The sequence below is a fragment of the Helicoverpa zea genome, chromosome 2 (assembly GCF_022581195.2).
Source record: "Helicoverpa zea isolate HzStark_Cry1AcR chromosome 2, ilHelZeax1.1, whole genome shotgun sequence".
Taxonomy (NCBI): domain Eukaryota; kingdom Metazoa; phylum Arthropoda; class Insecta; order Lepidoptera; family Noctuidae; genus Helicoverpa; species Helicoverpa zea.
The window spans coordinates 8,463,787-8,481,884 of NC_061453.1; the positions used below are offsets into that span (position 1 = coordinate 8,463,787).

The following is an 18,098-nucleotide window of genomic DNA, read 5'->3' on the forward strand; positions in this document are numbered from 1 at the left end:
TGATTTTTATTACTTCAAACAGTTTAAGAGGACGCATTGGAAATTTTGGCGCCAATGATCTCAATATTTCTCAGTAAATACAAAACGGATCAAAATACAACTTGGTTACCTGAAAGTTCATGATAAAAACCTTATTTTGTAAGTTTTCAAAACATGATTAGGTAACTTTTATAACAGAAAAATATATCAAACATACCTCTTTTTAAAAAGAGATTCACTTATTATGGGCAAACGGGACCGATCTCTTAACTTTTTTCGTAGTTGAGTATGTACATGCTCTTTAAAATTGTAGAAAGAATATTTATCAAATTATCATTTCGAAATAATAAAATTACAAAACCATTTTGTCGCTTACGTCGTTATAAGCTAGCGCGCGTATTGTAATCCTCGCCCCGCTCAGACGCTCCGTCCCCTCTTGGCCCCTTAGGTGCGCGTGCCGGTTATGGAATTATTGTTTACCAATTCGTCGCCTTAAATGAGTGACCATTGAGTTTCTCGCCAGTTCTTCTCGATGATAAACTATGTAGGTACTTTTGCAATAGGTAACAGCTAGAGTCAGTAAATTTTACAATAAGGCAACCGAAACCCGTTGCCCCACTGCAGTGACAAACCAACCACGAGATACCAACGAATCGGATGAACACTTAAAACGGTTACAAGGAGTTGCAAGATGGTATTTCAAAATCTAGACACACGGCAGTGTGTCCGCCAAGTTCGAGCAAAAAAAAGCGACACACCGGCCGTGGGTTATATTACACGAACCATTTCGGGCCAAATTCAACCCCCTTTAACTCAAAATCTATTTTATTTACGCATATCAAATATCTAGTATCTGTTGAGACCCCCTCACTTATCTAAAATACAAAATTGCATTAATATACCTATTGTAGGTCTTGAGATATTGACGTCAGAAAATCGCTATTTTACTATACACTCACTGACTGACTGACTGACTCACTCATCAAAAACCTAAACCACTTCCAATGGTCGTATTGACTTGAAATTTGGCATGGAGGTAGGTCTTTATGTTAAGGTAAAGGGAAAAATCAGAAAATGGTCAAGTGTGAGTCAGTTTCAAAATAATGAAGGTGTACTTTTATACCCGGTGTAAATTTATACCCCTAAGGAACTAAAACGAACTAAATGTATCTATATTTATATAATATATCTTCGAATGGTCGTACCGATCTGAAATTCGTTACAAAGGTTTGTATTTAGTCAAAGTAAAGTAAAAATCTGAAAACGGCCAAGTGTGAGTCACTTTCGAAAATAACGAATGTGTAACTTTGATCCACGAACATAATATATGTCATGTCAGTCAGTTGGTAAATCTAGTCCATTTAGTTAATCTAGTTCATTTATTTGTAAGAAGCGAAAAATAAATGAGACATTTCCTTAAATAAATTAATCATAAGAAAAAAAATAAAATAAACAACCTTACAAAAATAAATGAAATCCCACCCAAAACAAAAATGTGAAAGGCTGCCAAGTTCGATAATATGGGAATGCTTCGCCTATAAAAGAAGTGAGATCTGAATAAGTACCAAGTTCCATACACATACCTCAGTAAAAAATAGTTACTTTTTAATGATGTTACTTGGCAAGTTTTAATAGAAAATTATATACTTGATTCATTGCATTTAGTAGGTTTATAACAAGGTGTGTGAAAACTTGCCAAGTAATATCATTAAAAAGTAACTATTTTTAACTGAGGTATGTGTATGGAACTTGGTACTTATTCAGATCTCACTTCTTTTATAGGCGAAGCATTCCCATATTATCGAACTTGGCAGCCTTTCACATTTTTGTTTTGGGTGGGATATCACTTTACTATTTGTAGTAAAAAATAATTACTACCAACGAAACACTGAAGATATAAAACATTAACATTTGTGATGAAAATAACAACAGAAGTAGATTTTCTTGTATCCTGTTGGTATTGGAAGTAACTGTTTAGTAATAATTATAGAAGATAAATTATAATGCGCTAATAAAAAAGTACTTGTTATTGGTCCTCCAATTTATTTAATTCGGTACAATCCTGGAATAAATCAATAAAAATGAATATTTTTATAAATGCGGCTTTGATGGTTGGTAACTTTTGGGTAATATCGCCTTTCGCGGCTGGTATCATTAAAAATGACATTTCGGAAATCTGACATTTGACAACTAATTAATAAATCCTGAAATTTAAACGTCGTTTTCGTTTGTCTTTTGTTTAATTTGATATATAAATAAGTAATGAATAGTTAACACAATAATTTAACGATGAATAGTCATTTATTTACTTTATTTTGTATTGTTGTATTAGTAAAATCTAACACAAATCAAGAGTTTTGTAATAAAGATGATGAATCTTGTTCAGCAGACTACAATAAATACAGCAAGGGTACAATCAATCACATTTTAAGGATTAATTTTATTTAATATTGCTTTTCATAAATTAGTTATTTTAAAAGTAATGTTAATTGACCATCAATTGCTCTTTCAGTATCGTGATTACTTTTTGATATTCAGTTATTTATGTATGAAACAAACAAACTTTAGGTACTTTTGCAAATACACACACATTGTTTATATTTTTATTCACTAAACATTTATTTTCAGAACCTAATGAGTGGGCGAATAAAATTAAAGAAAAAATTGACTTAGCTGTCAGCCAGTATGTTCCATGTAAAAGTACAAATTGTAGCTGTCATGCATCAGTGATTGACCAGGACTTGGCACCATTTAAAGATGGCATCACAAAGCAGCTATTTAGTAAAGCTAGAGCAAAAGCAACTAAGTACCAGGTAATTTAATCTAACACATAAAGCAAGGAATGCAAAAATAAAAATGAAATTTCATGGTTGATAAAAAGTTGCAATTTTGCCCATGTTAATAGGCAGAGAAGTTTGCCTCAAGACCACACTTTAGGATATTAATGTACTACTATGATCAATGCTTGAAAATCAAATAGAAACAATATTTTTTTTTAAATTAAATGCCTGTTTATAAATGTTTCAGATAATAGATGGCAAACTATATAGAGAAAAGGAATGCCATTTTCCAGCAAGGTGTGCAGGAGTGGAGCACTACCTGACTGCACTTGCACCAAAAATGCCTGATTTAGAACTAGCTCTAAATACCAGAGATTGGCCCCAAGTCAACCCAGGATGGGGCCATCCAAAGGCGCCAGTTTTTTCTTTCAGTAAGGTCCTGAAATTAACATTTTTGATACTTAAAACTGAATGAAAGTCAAAAAACCCAATATCCATAATCATTACAGATAATTTTTGCCCACAGGCACTATCTGCCTATCCATTTACCTTGCTTACCTTGTTTTAAAGTAGAAAACCGTCATTAAAGCCTTCTCAAACACCAATACATATTACATGTGCGCCATGATACCACTTGATAAAACTTAGGTTTCTCGACTTTCTAGCTACCAGTAAAACTGACAAGATTTACAAATGACAACTGGGACCATCAATTATTATAAATTCTCTCTGAAATAGTGTAGAACACATTATAGCTCACCAATAAATGGAATGACCACACCAATATATTTATTTCACTTAAATATATTTTTCCAGACAAAAGATTACTATGATATAATGTATCCTGCCTGGAGTTTCTGGGAAGGTGGACCGGCAATATCTTTATATCCCACAGGGATAGGCAGATGGGACAAACACAGAATCTCTATATCAAAAGCTGCTGAAAAGTTTGTATATATGTTTTTAAGTTAACTAGTTCACCAATCACAACATACATGTGTCTCTGACTTACTGCAATTATTAAATCTTCAGTCAAGAATAACTGTACTGAAAAATCGTGTCCATTTCGACCGCGCGGCCACCTCATAATTTTTGATGAAACTTTGCCAGGAATTAGTAGTAATTTGTTACTTTTCACTCCTCTTTTCCTGAATTTGTTACAAAAAAAACCAAGACGCTATGACAAAGAACAGTTGGCCGCTAGAACCGCCACTTGCCGTAGTCATCGCCCGTGATTACTCAGAAACTATACAATGCAGATAGACGAATGATACATCAAAAGAAAGGTCTTTATTTGTTAAATTTATTACAAAAATAAAAAAGGTCAAAACGTAGATAAACAAAAAGTTATGCAATGTTAAGTTTTCAGGTTATGAGTAGGTAAGTATATCACCGTAGGTACCAAATTAATAGAGGCTAATGTGTATAGAAAATTAGTCTTTAATTTGTTACAGCGAAAAAAGACAAAAAAATACTAGAAAGTAGGTTCAATAATATGTAAGAGTCGTTTTTAGTTGGCCGCGCGGACGGCAATATGCCTAAAATACAATTTCGTTTTTCTCGTTATTAAAAGTAGATTTAAGCTTAATTAGAGTACTAATCGATGGGTAACGTAACCTAGTTTGAATAAATATAGCGAATTTAACTGCAGCATTCATATTTTAGGAGATATTTACAAAAACACAGTGGTATGAAACTGTATGAGAGTAGGGTGTCCATGCATTTTCACATATTCGAAATTTTCGTTATTCACGTCTCATTTTTTTAGGGAGAGTGCATACTAGTAGAGTACCATGATTACATTAGTACAAAGGCATGTTGTTAATTTTGTATTCTGAACAAATATGCGGTTCGTTTTGCGGTCATATTGATATCCATTGTTCTTAATTCTTTAAAGTACCCATTTACTGATAAAAAAATAGTTTCATTGACTTTCCGCAGGTGTTTTATGATGGGAACGATTCCAGAAAAATGATCTCTTTTGTTTTCAATCTATTGTTAAAAATATTTGTCGCAAGCGGTTTAAAAAACGTTATTTTTTTGTTGCAAATAAATTCCTGTGCTGAATTTTGAAGTGTATAGGTACTCGTACGTATTTAATTCCCGTGATTTTCATACTACTAAGTTACTGAGACAATTATCCAACGGCGGATCCAGGGGGTAGGTCACAAGGTCATGACCCCCCCCTGGGCCAGGTTCAGGACCTAAGGGGACCAATAATTGAAATGGTTAAACACGATGTTTTCAGTTTTTGTTATAAGTATAAGATAATTTTTATTCCGAGTGAATAGGTAGATACCTACATAGTTACAGGTAGAGTAGTTTTGCTGAAGAATTCGTGCTCGCAACGCTCACTCTCTATTCTTTATTTACTCTTTATCCGTACCCAAAAGGAGGAAACGGGATCCTGTTACTAAGAATCCGCTGTCCGGGTTGTCTACATTACATGCTGTATCTCATGCAGGGCCGTCTTAACCTATGGTGCAGGGTGTGCGAATAACCCGGGCGCCTCGGTCTCAGGGGCGCCGCGGGACGCCCCACCACCAGGAAATTTCGAAGAAATTACACCCGTTCGATAAGGAAGTTCCACATTGTATCATGATACTGACAAAAAAGTCGCCTTCGCTTTGTTGGATCGATCATTTTGATTATTTTTAACTTTTAACATCCTCCAACTAAGTGAAAAAATTCTAGCTCGCTACGCTCGCGAGTAAATGACTATGTCTGTACTGTATTTCTGATTATTTATTATTTTTAATGACGCACCGAATCAACGAACACAAATGGCACTCTCTCTAATCACGGTTCCTTTTTATTTGTACGTAATTCCCAGTCTGATTTGTGAGTCTTCAAACAAATAATTCAAAAAAGTTCGCGCTCGCTGCGCTCGCGGCTACTTGTTGCTTTACAATGTATTTAATCAGGTGCTTTTGTGTCGTAGGTTCAAAAAATTTCGCGCTCGCTTCGCTCGCGCAATATCATATATACCTTGCTTTGATAACTTCATAAGTCAAATATAACAAAAAAAATATTAATGGAGTCCTCAAAAACAAAACAGTTTGCGCTTCCGACTGCTTGTTACTTTACAGCGCTTTTTAAAACTTATGAACTTTTTGTGTCCCAAAATTAAAAAAATTTGCGCGCTCGCTTCGCTCTGTTATACACTGTATGCACTTTAAGCATGTGTGAGAGACCACCCAGCGCGATGTTTGTCATCCCGTGAGACAGCGGGCAGTACTAATTAATAATCCGATCTAACCAGTCGTTCATCCAGTGACTCTCTCATCCAGTGACTCTTTCATCCAGTGACTCTCTCATCCAGTGACTCTCTCATCCAGTGACTCTCTCATCCAGTGACTTCCTCATCCAGTGACTTTATCTTATCCAGTGTATCTCTCATGCAGTGACATTTACCAGTGACGTTTTATGTACTCATTTGTGTTTTACTGCAGAAAATTCTAATATACCTAATATTTGGAAATTGGACCTTTTATTCCAAATCACCTAACTATATAACAAATCTGGTGGCAGCGTAGCGGGATACAAGGTATCCCTGGTTCGTCTCCAAGCATACTTCTCTGATCGTGAAAGTGCTCGTCGTGGCCGTTCCTGCAAAGAAAACCATGTTCCTGTACATTTTCTTCGCGTTCCTGTAAGTAACTATAAAGTGATTTATAAAGTGGTTATAGTGCAAGTGCAAGTGCGTGATCCGAGTGAAACTTCGTGATCCGAGTGAAACTTCCATCACCTCGTTTGAACAACTATTAAATTTCAAAATTATAACATTTACATTATTGTCACTTTTATTACAACATATTATTTAACATAACTTTCTCACAGTTATTATTGTCAATTCTAAGAAGCTTCGTCGCTCATCGCACACCTGCATACCGATACCACATAGCAACTGCTGACACAGAGTTTTGCGAATAACAGACAGCGACTTAGGTGGCCGCCTGTTACACCGTACTATATATTACTCTTTATTAAATAAAATTACCTTCACTTTATTAAATTAAATATTTGCTATAAACATGGCTACAAATCCGCAATTGAAACAAGAAAAGGGTGAAACTATCCAAATAAGTACATTATTTAAATTCATAAAAACTTTTGATGGCTCACGTGACAAATTAAATTCATTCATAAATAATTGTGATAATGCATTTGAATTAGCTACGGCAGAACAAAAAAAAATATTATTCAAATATATCCTTTCTCAACTAGAAGGTAAAGCTGAAACTGCTGTATCTATAAAAGAATACGAATCGTGGGATCAATTGCGTGAGTTTTTAAAGACACAATTTGGCGAAAGGAAGCATTATTCTCATCTTTTAACCGATTTGCAGGAATGTCGTCAACAAACCAGCGAACAAGTTCATCAATTTTCATTGCGCGTTGAAACATGCCTCTCTAAATTATTAACTGAAGTGACCTTATCTAATAAGAAAAAATCAGAACTAGCGGGTCGTACAGCAGCTATGGAAGAACTGGCTCTTCATACTTTCTTACTTGGCCTTAAATCTAACATCTCAAACTTAGTCCGTGGTAAAAACCCTTCTAACCTCAATGAAGCTATAAACTTAGCCATTTCCGAAGAAAAAATATTAAATTCGCTATACAAACGAAATTCTCAAGTATCTAACTATGTCCAAAAACCACACTATACCTTTAGACCTGCTATAAACAATGTAAACACTAAACCTCAATCGCATAGACCTATGGCTCAAAATTATCAAGGGTTGTTCTGTCGCTACTGTAAAGCTCAAGGTCATACTCTTGAAGTCTGTAAAAAACGTGAGTATAACAATAATAGATTTAGGGTTCCACAAACGGCACAGCCAGCCTCAAGTCAAAACTACCCAAAACCGGGACCCGCTCATGTAAATTACATGATCAAAGATCATACTGAATATAATCCCGAAAATCACCCAAACGTAAATGACGAAGATGAAATCAAACACTATAGTCATGACTACTCAAATAATAATGATTTAAACGAATAATGGGCTCACGGAGGTGTCTCGTGAGACCCAAATCACAATTTTCTGCTAGACCCATTAATAACAACGACACCTCCCCTATATCCAAGGACCACAAGGGTAGCCAGCCCCAAATAAGCGTCCAATCTTCTATATCCAAGGACCACAAGGGTAGCCAGCCCCAAATAAGCGTCCAATCTTCTATATCCAAGGACCACAAGGGTAACCAGCCCCAAGCAAGTGTCCTTAATAAAGATAATGTAATATATGAAATATCCTGCAAACCTACTAAAGTATCCTTACCTCATGTTATTGTCCAGACATGTGTTTCCAACAAACCACTTACGTTACTTGTCGATACCGGGTCTTCTGTTTGTCTCATCCGAAAATCTTCCATCCAATCTTATTCTAATCTTACCCTAAAAAACAACATAATTAAATTAAAGGGCATAGATAATACTGAAGATACAGTACCAACCTTAGGCAGTTTTGATCTAAGTCTTATATTTGGGAAAGAGTCAATTTCTTTCAATTTCCATGTTGTTGAAAATATTCATCTTAACTATGACGGTATTATAGGAAATGATTTATTTACCCGTTTTCAATGCTTTATTGATTATAATCAGCAAATACTTCACCTAGAAAATAATAAAATAAAATTAAACTTAACTGACCCTACTTATCATATTCCGGCTCGTTCAGAAATGATTGTAGAATGTACGGTCACGAACCCTGAATTAAAAGAAGGTCTTATCCTAGATCAACATATCAGTGATACTCTTTTTATAGCAAACTGTTTAGTTAAAGTTAAAGAAAACAATAGGATAAACCTCACAATTTTGAACGCTTCTGAGGAACCTATTACGCTGAAGTCGAATCTTCAACTTACCTTACACCCCGTCGATCACGACCCTTTCCAACCAAATAATTCAAATAAATCTTGCTTGAATAGAACTCAAGAAGTTCTCAAACTCCTCCGCGTCTCCCACCTAAATTCTGAAGAAGTTGAAGCCCTTTATGAAGTATGTTCAAGATATTCCGATATATTTCACTTACCAGGCGATCAGCTGACGTCAACTGACGCCATTCAACATGAAATTCGAACTTCATCAGATCACCCAATTAATGTTAAGTCCTACCGTTTTCCTGAAATACACAAACAAGAAGTTAACTCACAAATTCAAAAGATGTTAGATCAGAAAATAATCCAACCTTCTGTTTCACCTTGGTCTTCTCCAATATGGGTAGTTCCAAAAAAAATTGATGCATCGGGCCAGAAAAAATGGCGTATTGTCATTGATTATAGGAAATTAAATGATAATACGATTGGAGAAACCTACCCCATTCCTAATATTGTCGAAATTTTAGATCAATTAGGAAATTCCAAATATTTCTCAACTCTTGACCTCGTTTCAGGATTTCATCAGATCAAAATGGCTCCCCAAGACGCCTGTAAAACCGCATTTAATGTTCCCCAAGGACACTTTGAATTTACAAGAATGCCGTTTGGTCTGAAAAATGCACCATCAACTTTCCAACGCTTAATGAACAATGTCTTGACGGGCCTTCAAGGTGAAAGGTGTTTCGTTTATTTAGACGATATAGTAATATATTCTTATGATTTAATGCAACATATAAATAATTTGACCGCTGTTTTCCAAAAACTCCGTGACTTTAATCTAAAATTACAAGCTGATAAATGCGAATTCTTACGGAAAGAAGTAGGCTACCTTGGACATATCATTACCGAAAACGGTGTAAAACCAGATCCTAATAAAGTTAAATCTGTTCAAGACTTTCCAATTCCAAAATGTCCAAAAGACATAAAATCCTTTTTAGGTCTAATATCCTACTACAGACGTTTTATTCCCGAGTTTTCAAAATTATCAAAACCCCTTACACTTCTTCTCAAAAAAGATAATTCTTTTATTTGGTCCAACGAACAGCAATTGGCCTTTGAGACCCTTAAAAATAAACTAGTCACTGCTCCTGTCCTCATATACCCAGACTTTACAAAACCTTTTACACTTACTTGTGATGCATCCAATTATGCCATATCAGCAATACTCTCTCAAGGCCCAGTAGGTAAGGACCATCCTATAGCCTATGCATCCAGAACCTTGAATAAAAACGAGACAAACTATAGCACTACTGAGAAAGAACTTTTTGCTATAGTTTGGGGTTGTAAAACTTTCAGACCTTACCTATTTGGCCGAAAATTTTATATAATAACCGACCATCGGCCATTAAAATGGCTGTTTAATCATACTGATCCTAGTAGTAAATTACAACGTTGGCGTCTTCAACTTGAAGAGTTCGAGTATGAAATTATCTATCGAAAAGGCAAACTAAATTCCGCAGCTGACGCCCTCTCTCGTTATCCTGTGAACCCTATAAATCAAAATGACCCTAAAGGTGAATTAACGGACCCTAGTTCACTGGACTGTACGCCTTCCCCTCTTCAACCCTCTACTAGTAATCACAGAAATGCAATACCTTATCTTGATGAAACATATTCAAAATTCTTAAAAACTTCTCTAACCGCACAGTATAACACTATAATAGTTGAACACAACGATAGTTTATTAAAAAGCAAAAATAAAATTCTAATAATTCCCACATCATTAGATCTAGACGACTCCATACCCTATGTTCAAGATGTCTTGTCAAACGTAGAAAACTCTGAAACGATTTTTAACTCTGAAAGAACTCTATATTCATATAAATCATTTTCAGATAATAATAAAATTTATTATTTCTTGTTCACCAAAGTGCACCATTTTGACACCTGCACTTACGGCGAAATATTCGAGTCCTTACAAAACCTTAGGAATCACTTAGTATCCAATAATGATTCTATAACTCAAATAAGTATAACCGATTTTAAAAATCCTTTTGATAGGCACGTTTATGTCAAAATCTATAATATGCTAACGTATCTGTTTAATAATACTGGAATACAAGTCCATATTTATTGTAATAAGATATATTATCCGAGCCCTAGTGAAATAAATAAAATTCTTAGAGAAAACCACGATATCCCTGTCGCAGGACATCTTGGATCCACCCGGATGTACAATAAAATTAGAGAACAGTATTACTGGAAAGAAATGCGCAGAGACATAGAAAATTACGTCAAGACTTGTGTTTTATGTCAACAAAATAAAGCCTTACGAAAAACAAACAGGGCACCCATGCAGATTACAACTACGTCCACAGCGCCTTTTGAAAGATTATCCCTTGATATTGTTGGCCCGCTTCCAGATTCAAGTCCAGGAAACCTTAAATACATACTCACTCTTCAAGACGATTTAACAAAGTATTCTGTAGCTTATCCTATTAAAAATGCCACTGCTGAAGAGACCAGCGAATGCCTAGTTCATTTCATATCCTTGTTTGGCATTCCTAAGACTATACTAACAGATCAGGGTACCAATTTCACAGCGCAACTATTCAAAATGACCTGTTCCTTCTTAAAAATAAAGCAATTGTTTTCTTCCGCATACCACCCTCAGACTCAAGGTGCTTTAGAGCGCAGCCACTCTACTCTTAAAGAATATTTAAAATCTTATGTTTCCGAAAATCAAAATAATTGGGCTAGATATGTATACACTGCTATGTTGGCATATAATACAGCAATTCATACAACAACTAATTTTTCACCATATGAATTGATCTTTGGCCACAAACCATACATACCTAATTCCATATATGAACCAGTCCCACACGTCACTTATCCAGACTATGTTAGAATGTTACAACATCGTCTTAAATATGCAAGAGATAAGGCAATTGAAAACATAACAAAGTCCAAAGAGTCTTCCAAAGCTTATTACGATACCCGCACTCGTCCTGTAAAGTATCATGTTGGCGATTTTGTTTATTTAAAGAACCATCTCAGGCTGCGTAAGGCCTTATCTCCCATATGGAAAGGTCCTTACAAAGTTGTAAAAATAAACGGTAAAAATAACCTAACGTTGCTCATAAACAGACGTCACGTGACTCATCATTATGACGAAGTTAAACTTGCCCGTCGTTGTGAACCGTAACTTAATGTCTTAGTGTTAAAACCTTCAAGTCTTATTTAGAATATTATTATAATGTACTTAATGTTTTATTACAGTTCACTATCCCTGGCACAAGAACCCTTCATCCAACCCACTGTGAATAGCCCCGGTATATACTTCGACCCTGTTGGTTCTCTAAAAATAATAGATGGTTATCTTAGCGTTATTATACCTTCTGATATTTCTTTTATACGACCACATATTAACAATCTGTACGGTGTGATAGACTCCTCCAAGCGCTTATGTAAACAAAGTAAGTTGTTTACTGATATCGAATGTCTGAACTTGCTCCAACCTTTATCTACTCGGTACCAAGACATATTACGCGATTTTGAATCAATTTCTTATTTGATTGATAATCGATCTAAAAGATCAGCCTGGTTTGGTGGTATCGGTACAGTGTTCAAACACCTTTTTGGTGTAATGGATGAAGAAGACGCCATAAGATACAGCAATGCTATTCAAACTGTCGAAAAGGATCAAACCCAATTGTCTAGATTGATAAAAGAAAATATTCTAATTACCACTTCAACTCTGTCTTCCATTAAAGAAATTACAAAAAATATTACTATAAATGAACAACGTTTAAATAGTGCTGTTGAATTATTGTCGCGTCATTTGTTGAATGTAACTTCGTTATCAGGTAACTTGTTGTTACGAGCTAAATTAAATGAAATTGTAAACATGTTAGAGGGAAGTTTATTAGCACTGTCCTTTAAGTTAGAAGATATTATTAATGGCATTATGTTTAGTAAATCAAATATTTTATTTCCTTCTATTATCACCCCTAAGCAATTATTTTCCGAATTGGCTGAAAATTATAGATTTCTGGCTGACTATAATCAATTTCCTGTTAGTCTATCTTTAGAAAATATTTACCTATTAATTAATGTATCTGAAATTGCTTGTTACTTTAAAGATGATAAAATTGTTTTTGTTTTGAGGGTTCCCCTTGTAACAGCCAAAGATTTTAACTTATATAATTGTATCCCATTTCCTGTAACACTCACAAATAACACGTTTTCTACAATAGTGCCCTCTACTAAATATTTAGGAATAACTAAGGATTTATCGTCTTATTGTAAGCTAGATAGTTTAACTAATTGTAAAGTTTTATATAGCTCGTATTATATATGTGAAACATTAGATACTTATTCTAGTTCCGTAACTCCGATCTGCGAATCGGAAATAATTTCAAAGGCCCTAATTTGTGTGCCGAATCAATGTGAAACCAAATTCTTACAAGGTAATTATGAAATTTGGCAAAGATTGAATAATAATAAGTGGATATATGTAATAAACAAACCTTCCAAATTGTTAATTGACTGTCACAATCTAAGTAACACAGAAACAACTATTTCAGGCACAGGTATACTGAGTATCCCGAGACATTGTATAGCATATTATAAAGAGTTAAGGTTAATTCCAAAGGTTACTAAAATTATTAGAATGCAACAAATAAACTCAAATTTTAATTTGATAAACGATTCATGCTGTAATAATGTAACATTCAATAAACTTAAACAAAATATTCCAAAATTGAATTTAAAAAATGTTAATCTTGATTCTGTTATGGCAGAACATACTAAAGCAACAAGCCTTATTATAAAAGGTTTAGACAGAATAACTGAAAAACCACATATAGTTTTATACAGTGAATATTATTGTTATACTACTATTTTAATTAGTATCGTAGTTTTAATCTTAACCCTATACTTATTATATAAGTGTATCAGATCAGGCAAATGTCACCGTATGACAGATAAGAAAAACAAGAAGAATATTGATAAAAATGAGGAACCTTTAGAAATTGCCGACTCTACTGAAATTCCTGCACCTAAAATCCGGACATCATAAACGTAAACTTCACTCTTCAGGTGAAGTTTAGTCTTACCCTCGGGGGCTGTTATACACTGTATGCACTTTAAGCATGTGTGAGAGACCACCCAGCGCGATGTTTGTCATCCCGTGAGACAGCGGGCAGTACTAATTAATAATCCGATCTAACCAGTCGTTCATCCAGTGACTCTCTCATCCAGTGACTCTTTCATCCAGTGACTCTCTCATCCAGTGACTCTCTCATCCAGTGACTCTCTCATCCAGTGACTTCCTCATCCAGTGACTTTATCTTATCCAGTGTATCTCTCATGCAGTGACATTTACCAGTGACGTTTTATGTACTCATTTGTGTTTTACTGCAGAAAATTCTAATATACCTAATATTTGGAAATTGGACCTTTTATTCCAAATCACCTAACTATATAACAGCTCGCGCTCATCGTCGCGCCATAACGTAGTCCTGTCTCGACTTTCATAACTTAAATCTGGCCAACAGTTTGAGCCTACAATGATTCGGAAACATTTTTATAAGTCCTTTACCTACCAAAAAAGTGACTTTCGTTCGAACGTTCTTATTTATATTCCTTTTGATTTTAAGTAGTACATATTGTATGTACTACTCAAAATCTTTCAATAGATACATAAGTGGCGCTTGGGTGATGATTGCACCGAGGCGCTACATGAGCTAGAGACGGCCCTGATCTCATGAACCCTTACCATTACCCTTACTTAAGACAATTGAAGTTTTCACAGAAAATGTTTTACTGTTGCTGCAATAAAAAAAACGTACGCGCCCTTTTCTACGTACACAATACTTTTCAAACGTTTAGTCTTCAACCTGAAAAAATTCTCGCGCTTGCTATGATCGCACTTTCTTGTATTTGTGCTGTCTATTTGTTATACAGCAAGAAAGCGTTTTCATCTACTTTTAGTCCTCGAACTGAAAAAAAATTTTCGCGCTCGCTTCGCTCGCGCTTTTTCAATTTCACGTCTGTGATTCTGTCCAAGAAATCGCGTTCGCTCAGCTCGGACCATTTTCTACATAAAAACACTTTTTTAACCTTAGTCCTCGACCTGAACAAAAATTTTCGCGGTCGCTTCGCTCGCGCTTTTTTGTTTGGCACGTGTGTGTAGTATAAATACGAGAAATTTCGCTCACTCTGCTCGGGCCATTTTCTACATGAAAACACTTTTCTTCACATTCGTAAAAATTTCGAGCTCGCTACGATCGCGCTTATTGTATTTATACTACTACTTTTAATATTAACAGATCTATACGCTACAATATAATATTTTTTGTGACTTGACCACGACTTTGTGACCCCCCCCCTGGTGCCGAAGCTGGATCCGCCCTTGCAATTATCATTATAAATCCAGAAGTGTCTAAAAGTGCTTAGTTATCAGTTGTGCCCACTGTATGTTGGAACTCACCACCAAAAAGTGTATTGCAGGGGGATCCAAATCGACTGCGATAAGTTTATTTTTTTTTCAATTTTATGATGACTTGTATAAAGTAATAAACTGTGTCCTTATAATTATTAAGTATATATAAAATGACATGAAATTCATGAAGTCTCTGCCACATTTTAATGTGATTTCATTTCACTTCAAAAGTGGTCATCTCTTAAAAATATTCTTAGCTTAATAACTTACATTAGCTTTTAATTTAGCTGCAAAATATAATTGCACACTTCTTTCATAGAAGTGCTGACCGTTAGTGACCGAATTTTTTTAAAAATAAGTCGCTGCATCTTTGTCTGTCAAATAACGACGACTTTTCTTCGTTATAAAATTATTAATTAAGAAAAGTTCTTGCCCTTAATATGTACCTACTTACATAGCAATAATTTGTAGTACCTCAGTATGTATATTTTGTTTGTGATGCAGGCAACGGATGTTTAACCTTTGTATTATATTATCAATTGCTTTTATTGCAGCAAAAATGGGTAAAGCTGGACGAAAATCTATTGTTGAGAAATCAAAACAGAGAGAAGTTTTTATGAAATATGCCGACAAACTACTGGATGTTAAACTGAATGACCCTTTATTTGATAAAATTGCAAGTGATTTGGATAATCTTATGACACCAGCTGCTCTTTACATGTCACTGAAAAGAAATTTCAGGGAGTTTCTAAACACTGAATGCAAGCAGCGAACTGTATGTCCGTCCTCGTCATCCTCATCATCATCCTCAAGCAAGCCCGAGAACTGCATCCAAAATATCACATTCTCATGTCGAGTCCAATCAGCATCATAGTGAAAACGATACAAAAAATTTCAAGTTCGAATTAGATATCTATGACTGGAAAAAAATGCAACCATTATATGTCTTGTATAAAAGAAATGACTTGAGAACATGCACTCCATTTAAAAAATATAAAATACTGCCTAAGTACAAATGGGTGGATATTTTAAGAGAAAAAATTTGGCTCATTACTAGATTACCTTGTACATGGAATTTCAAAAGTTACAAAGTGGAGTCTGAGCATCATATTTTCTATCTATTTGTGACTTTGATTTTTATAAAGTATGCACTCTCCCTAAAAAAATAAGACGTGAATAACGAAAATTTCGAATATGTGAAAATGCATGGACACCCTACTCTCATACCTTTTCATACCACTGTGTTTTTGTAAATATCTCCTAAAATATGAATGTTGCAGTTAAATTCGCTATATTTATTCAAACTAGGTTACGTTACCCATCGATTATTTATAGTACTCTAATTAAGCTTAAACCTACTTTTAATAACGAGAAAAACGAAATTGTATTTTAGGCATATTGCCGTCCGCGCGGCCAACTAAAAACGACTCTAACATATTATTGAACCTACTTTCTAGTATTTTTTTGTCTTTTTTCGCTGTAACAAATTAAAGACTAATTTTCTATACACATTAGCCTCTATTAATTTGGTACCTACGGTGATATACTTACCTACTCATAACCTGAAAACTTAACATTGCATAACTTTTTGTTTATCTACGTTTTGACCTTTTTTTATTTTTGTAACAAATTTAACAAATTAAGACCTTTCTTTTGATGTATCATTCGTCTATCTGCATTGTATAGTTTCTGAGTAATCACGGGCGATGACTACGGCAAGTGGCGGTTCTAGCGGCCAACTGTTCTTTGTCATAGCGTCTTGGTTTTTTTTGTAACAAATTCAGGAAAAGAGGAGTGAAAAGTAACAAATTACTACTAATTCCTGGCAAAGTCTCATCAAAAATTATGAGGTGGCCGCGCGGTCGAAATGGACACGAAAAATCTCAATCTTTATTAGAATGAAAGATTTTTAAACAATTATAAAGAAGCGCTGCAGAACCTGAACTTATCTATTCATTCTTTATTTAATCCAAGTAACTGAATCCAAACTAGGGTAAGGAATAATGAGACAAGGCATTTGTGAAGGCAGTTTTTTTTTATCTTTAGGTGTGTCTCTGCACAACATGGAATGTAGTTAATCTTATATTAAATTTTAGGTGGCCATGGGAAAAAAAAGAAGACAGGGCATTTTTTCGTGGATCTAGAACAAGCGAAGAAAGAGATGCCCTTGTATTACTCTCTAGATCTGAGCCTGATCTTGTAGATGCTCAGTATACAAAAAATCAAGCCTGGAAATCAGATATGGTAAGTAGTATTTATTCAATGTTAAAAGCGTCTGCCAACAGGGAAGATATTGACATGGTTTATGAAATCAAATATGTTTGTATTTTAGGATACACTTTATGCACCACCTGCATCAGAAGTACCCTTCGAAGATCATTGCAAATATAAATATGTTTTCAACTACAGAGGAGTTGCTGCCAGTTTTAGATTCAAGCATTTGTTCCTTTGCAAGTCCTTAGTTTTTCACGTTGGAGATCAATGGCTTGAATTTTTTTACCCATCACTAAAACCTTGGGTACATTATGTACCTATCAGCACAGATGCGACCCAAGAAGAGATCAAAGACTTAATCAATTTCTTCAAAGAAAATGATAGTTTAGGCAATGAAATCGCAAACAGAGGATTCCAACATATTTGGGATCATTTAACTGATAAAGATGTAAGATGTTATTGGAGGAAGCTTCTAAAGAAATATGCAAAACTTCTGAAATATGATGTAGTAAAAGATGTTGATCTGGAATTAATAACAGCGTAATTAAACCTACTTGCTTTTCTAACGTTTTTGTTTTATTGTTGGATGGATAACTAATGAAAAATTTTATCAAAATAATCTAATTAGTGGAAGTATAGGCATCCACTAGCAGTTTTCACGCCTACAGCTCCAGACCATAGCTGTAAGTCAAATGTAGTGCATTATGTCGGCAATCATCGATAACAAAGGCCAGAAAGTTCATTAACATTCTTGACTCGTCAACATAAATTATGATACAATGCCCCTTAAGTGTATTAGATCAAAGAATACAGCACTTTTTAGAATTAAGCAAAATATTGTAAAATTATGTATA

At 34.7% G+C, this 18,098-nt stretch overlaps 1 protein-coding gene across 1 annotated transcript; it reads left to right on the forward strand.

The window, feature by feature from the left end:
* The first annotated feature begins 2,160 nt into the window (after positions 1–2,160).
* On the forward strand, positions 2,161–17,810 carry LOC124636764 (O-glucosyltransferase rumi homolog). The gene is made up of 6 exons (XM_047172902.1): positions 2,161–2,389; positions 2,608–2,792; positions 3,007–3,195; positions 3,576–3,706; positions 17,127–17,274; positions 17,363–17,810. Exons 1-6 carry the CDS (start codon positions 2,269–2,271, stop codon positions 17,786–17,788), a joined length of 1,200 nt encoding a protein of 399 aa, XP_047028858.1. The 5' UTR covers positions 2,161–2,268; the 3' UTR covers positions 17,789–17,810.
* Positions 17,811–18,098: the final 288 nt, after the last annotated feature.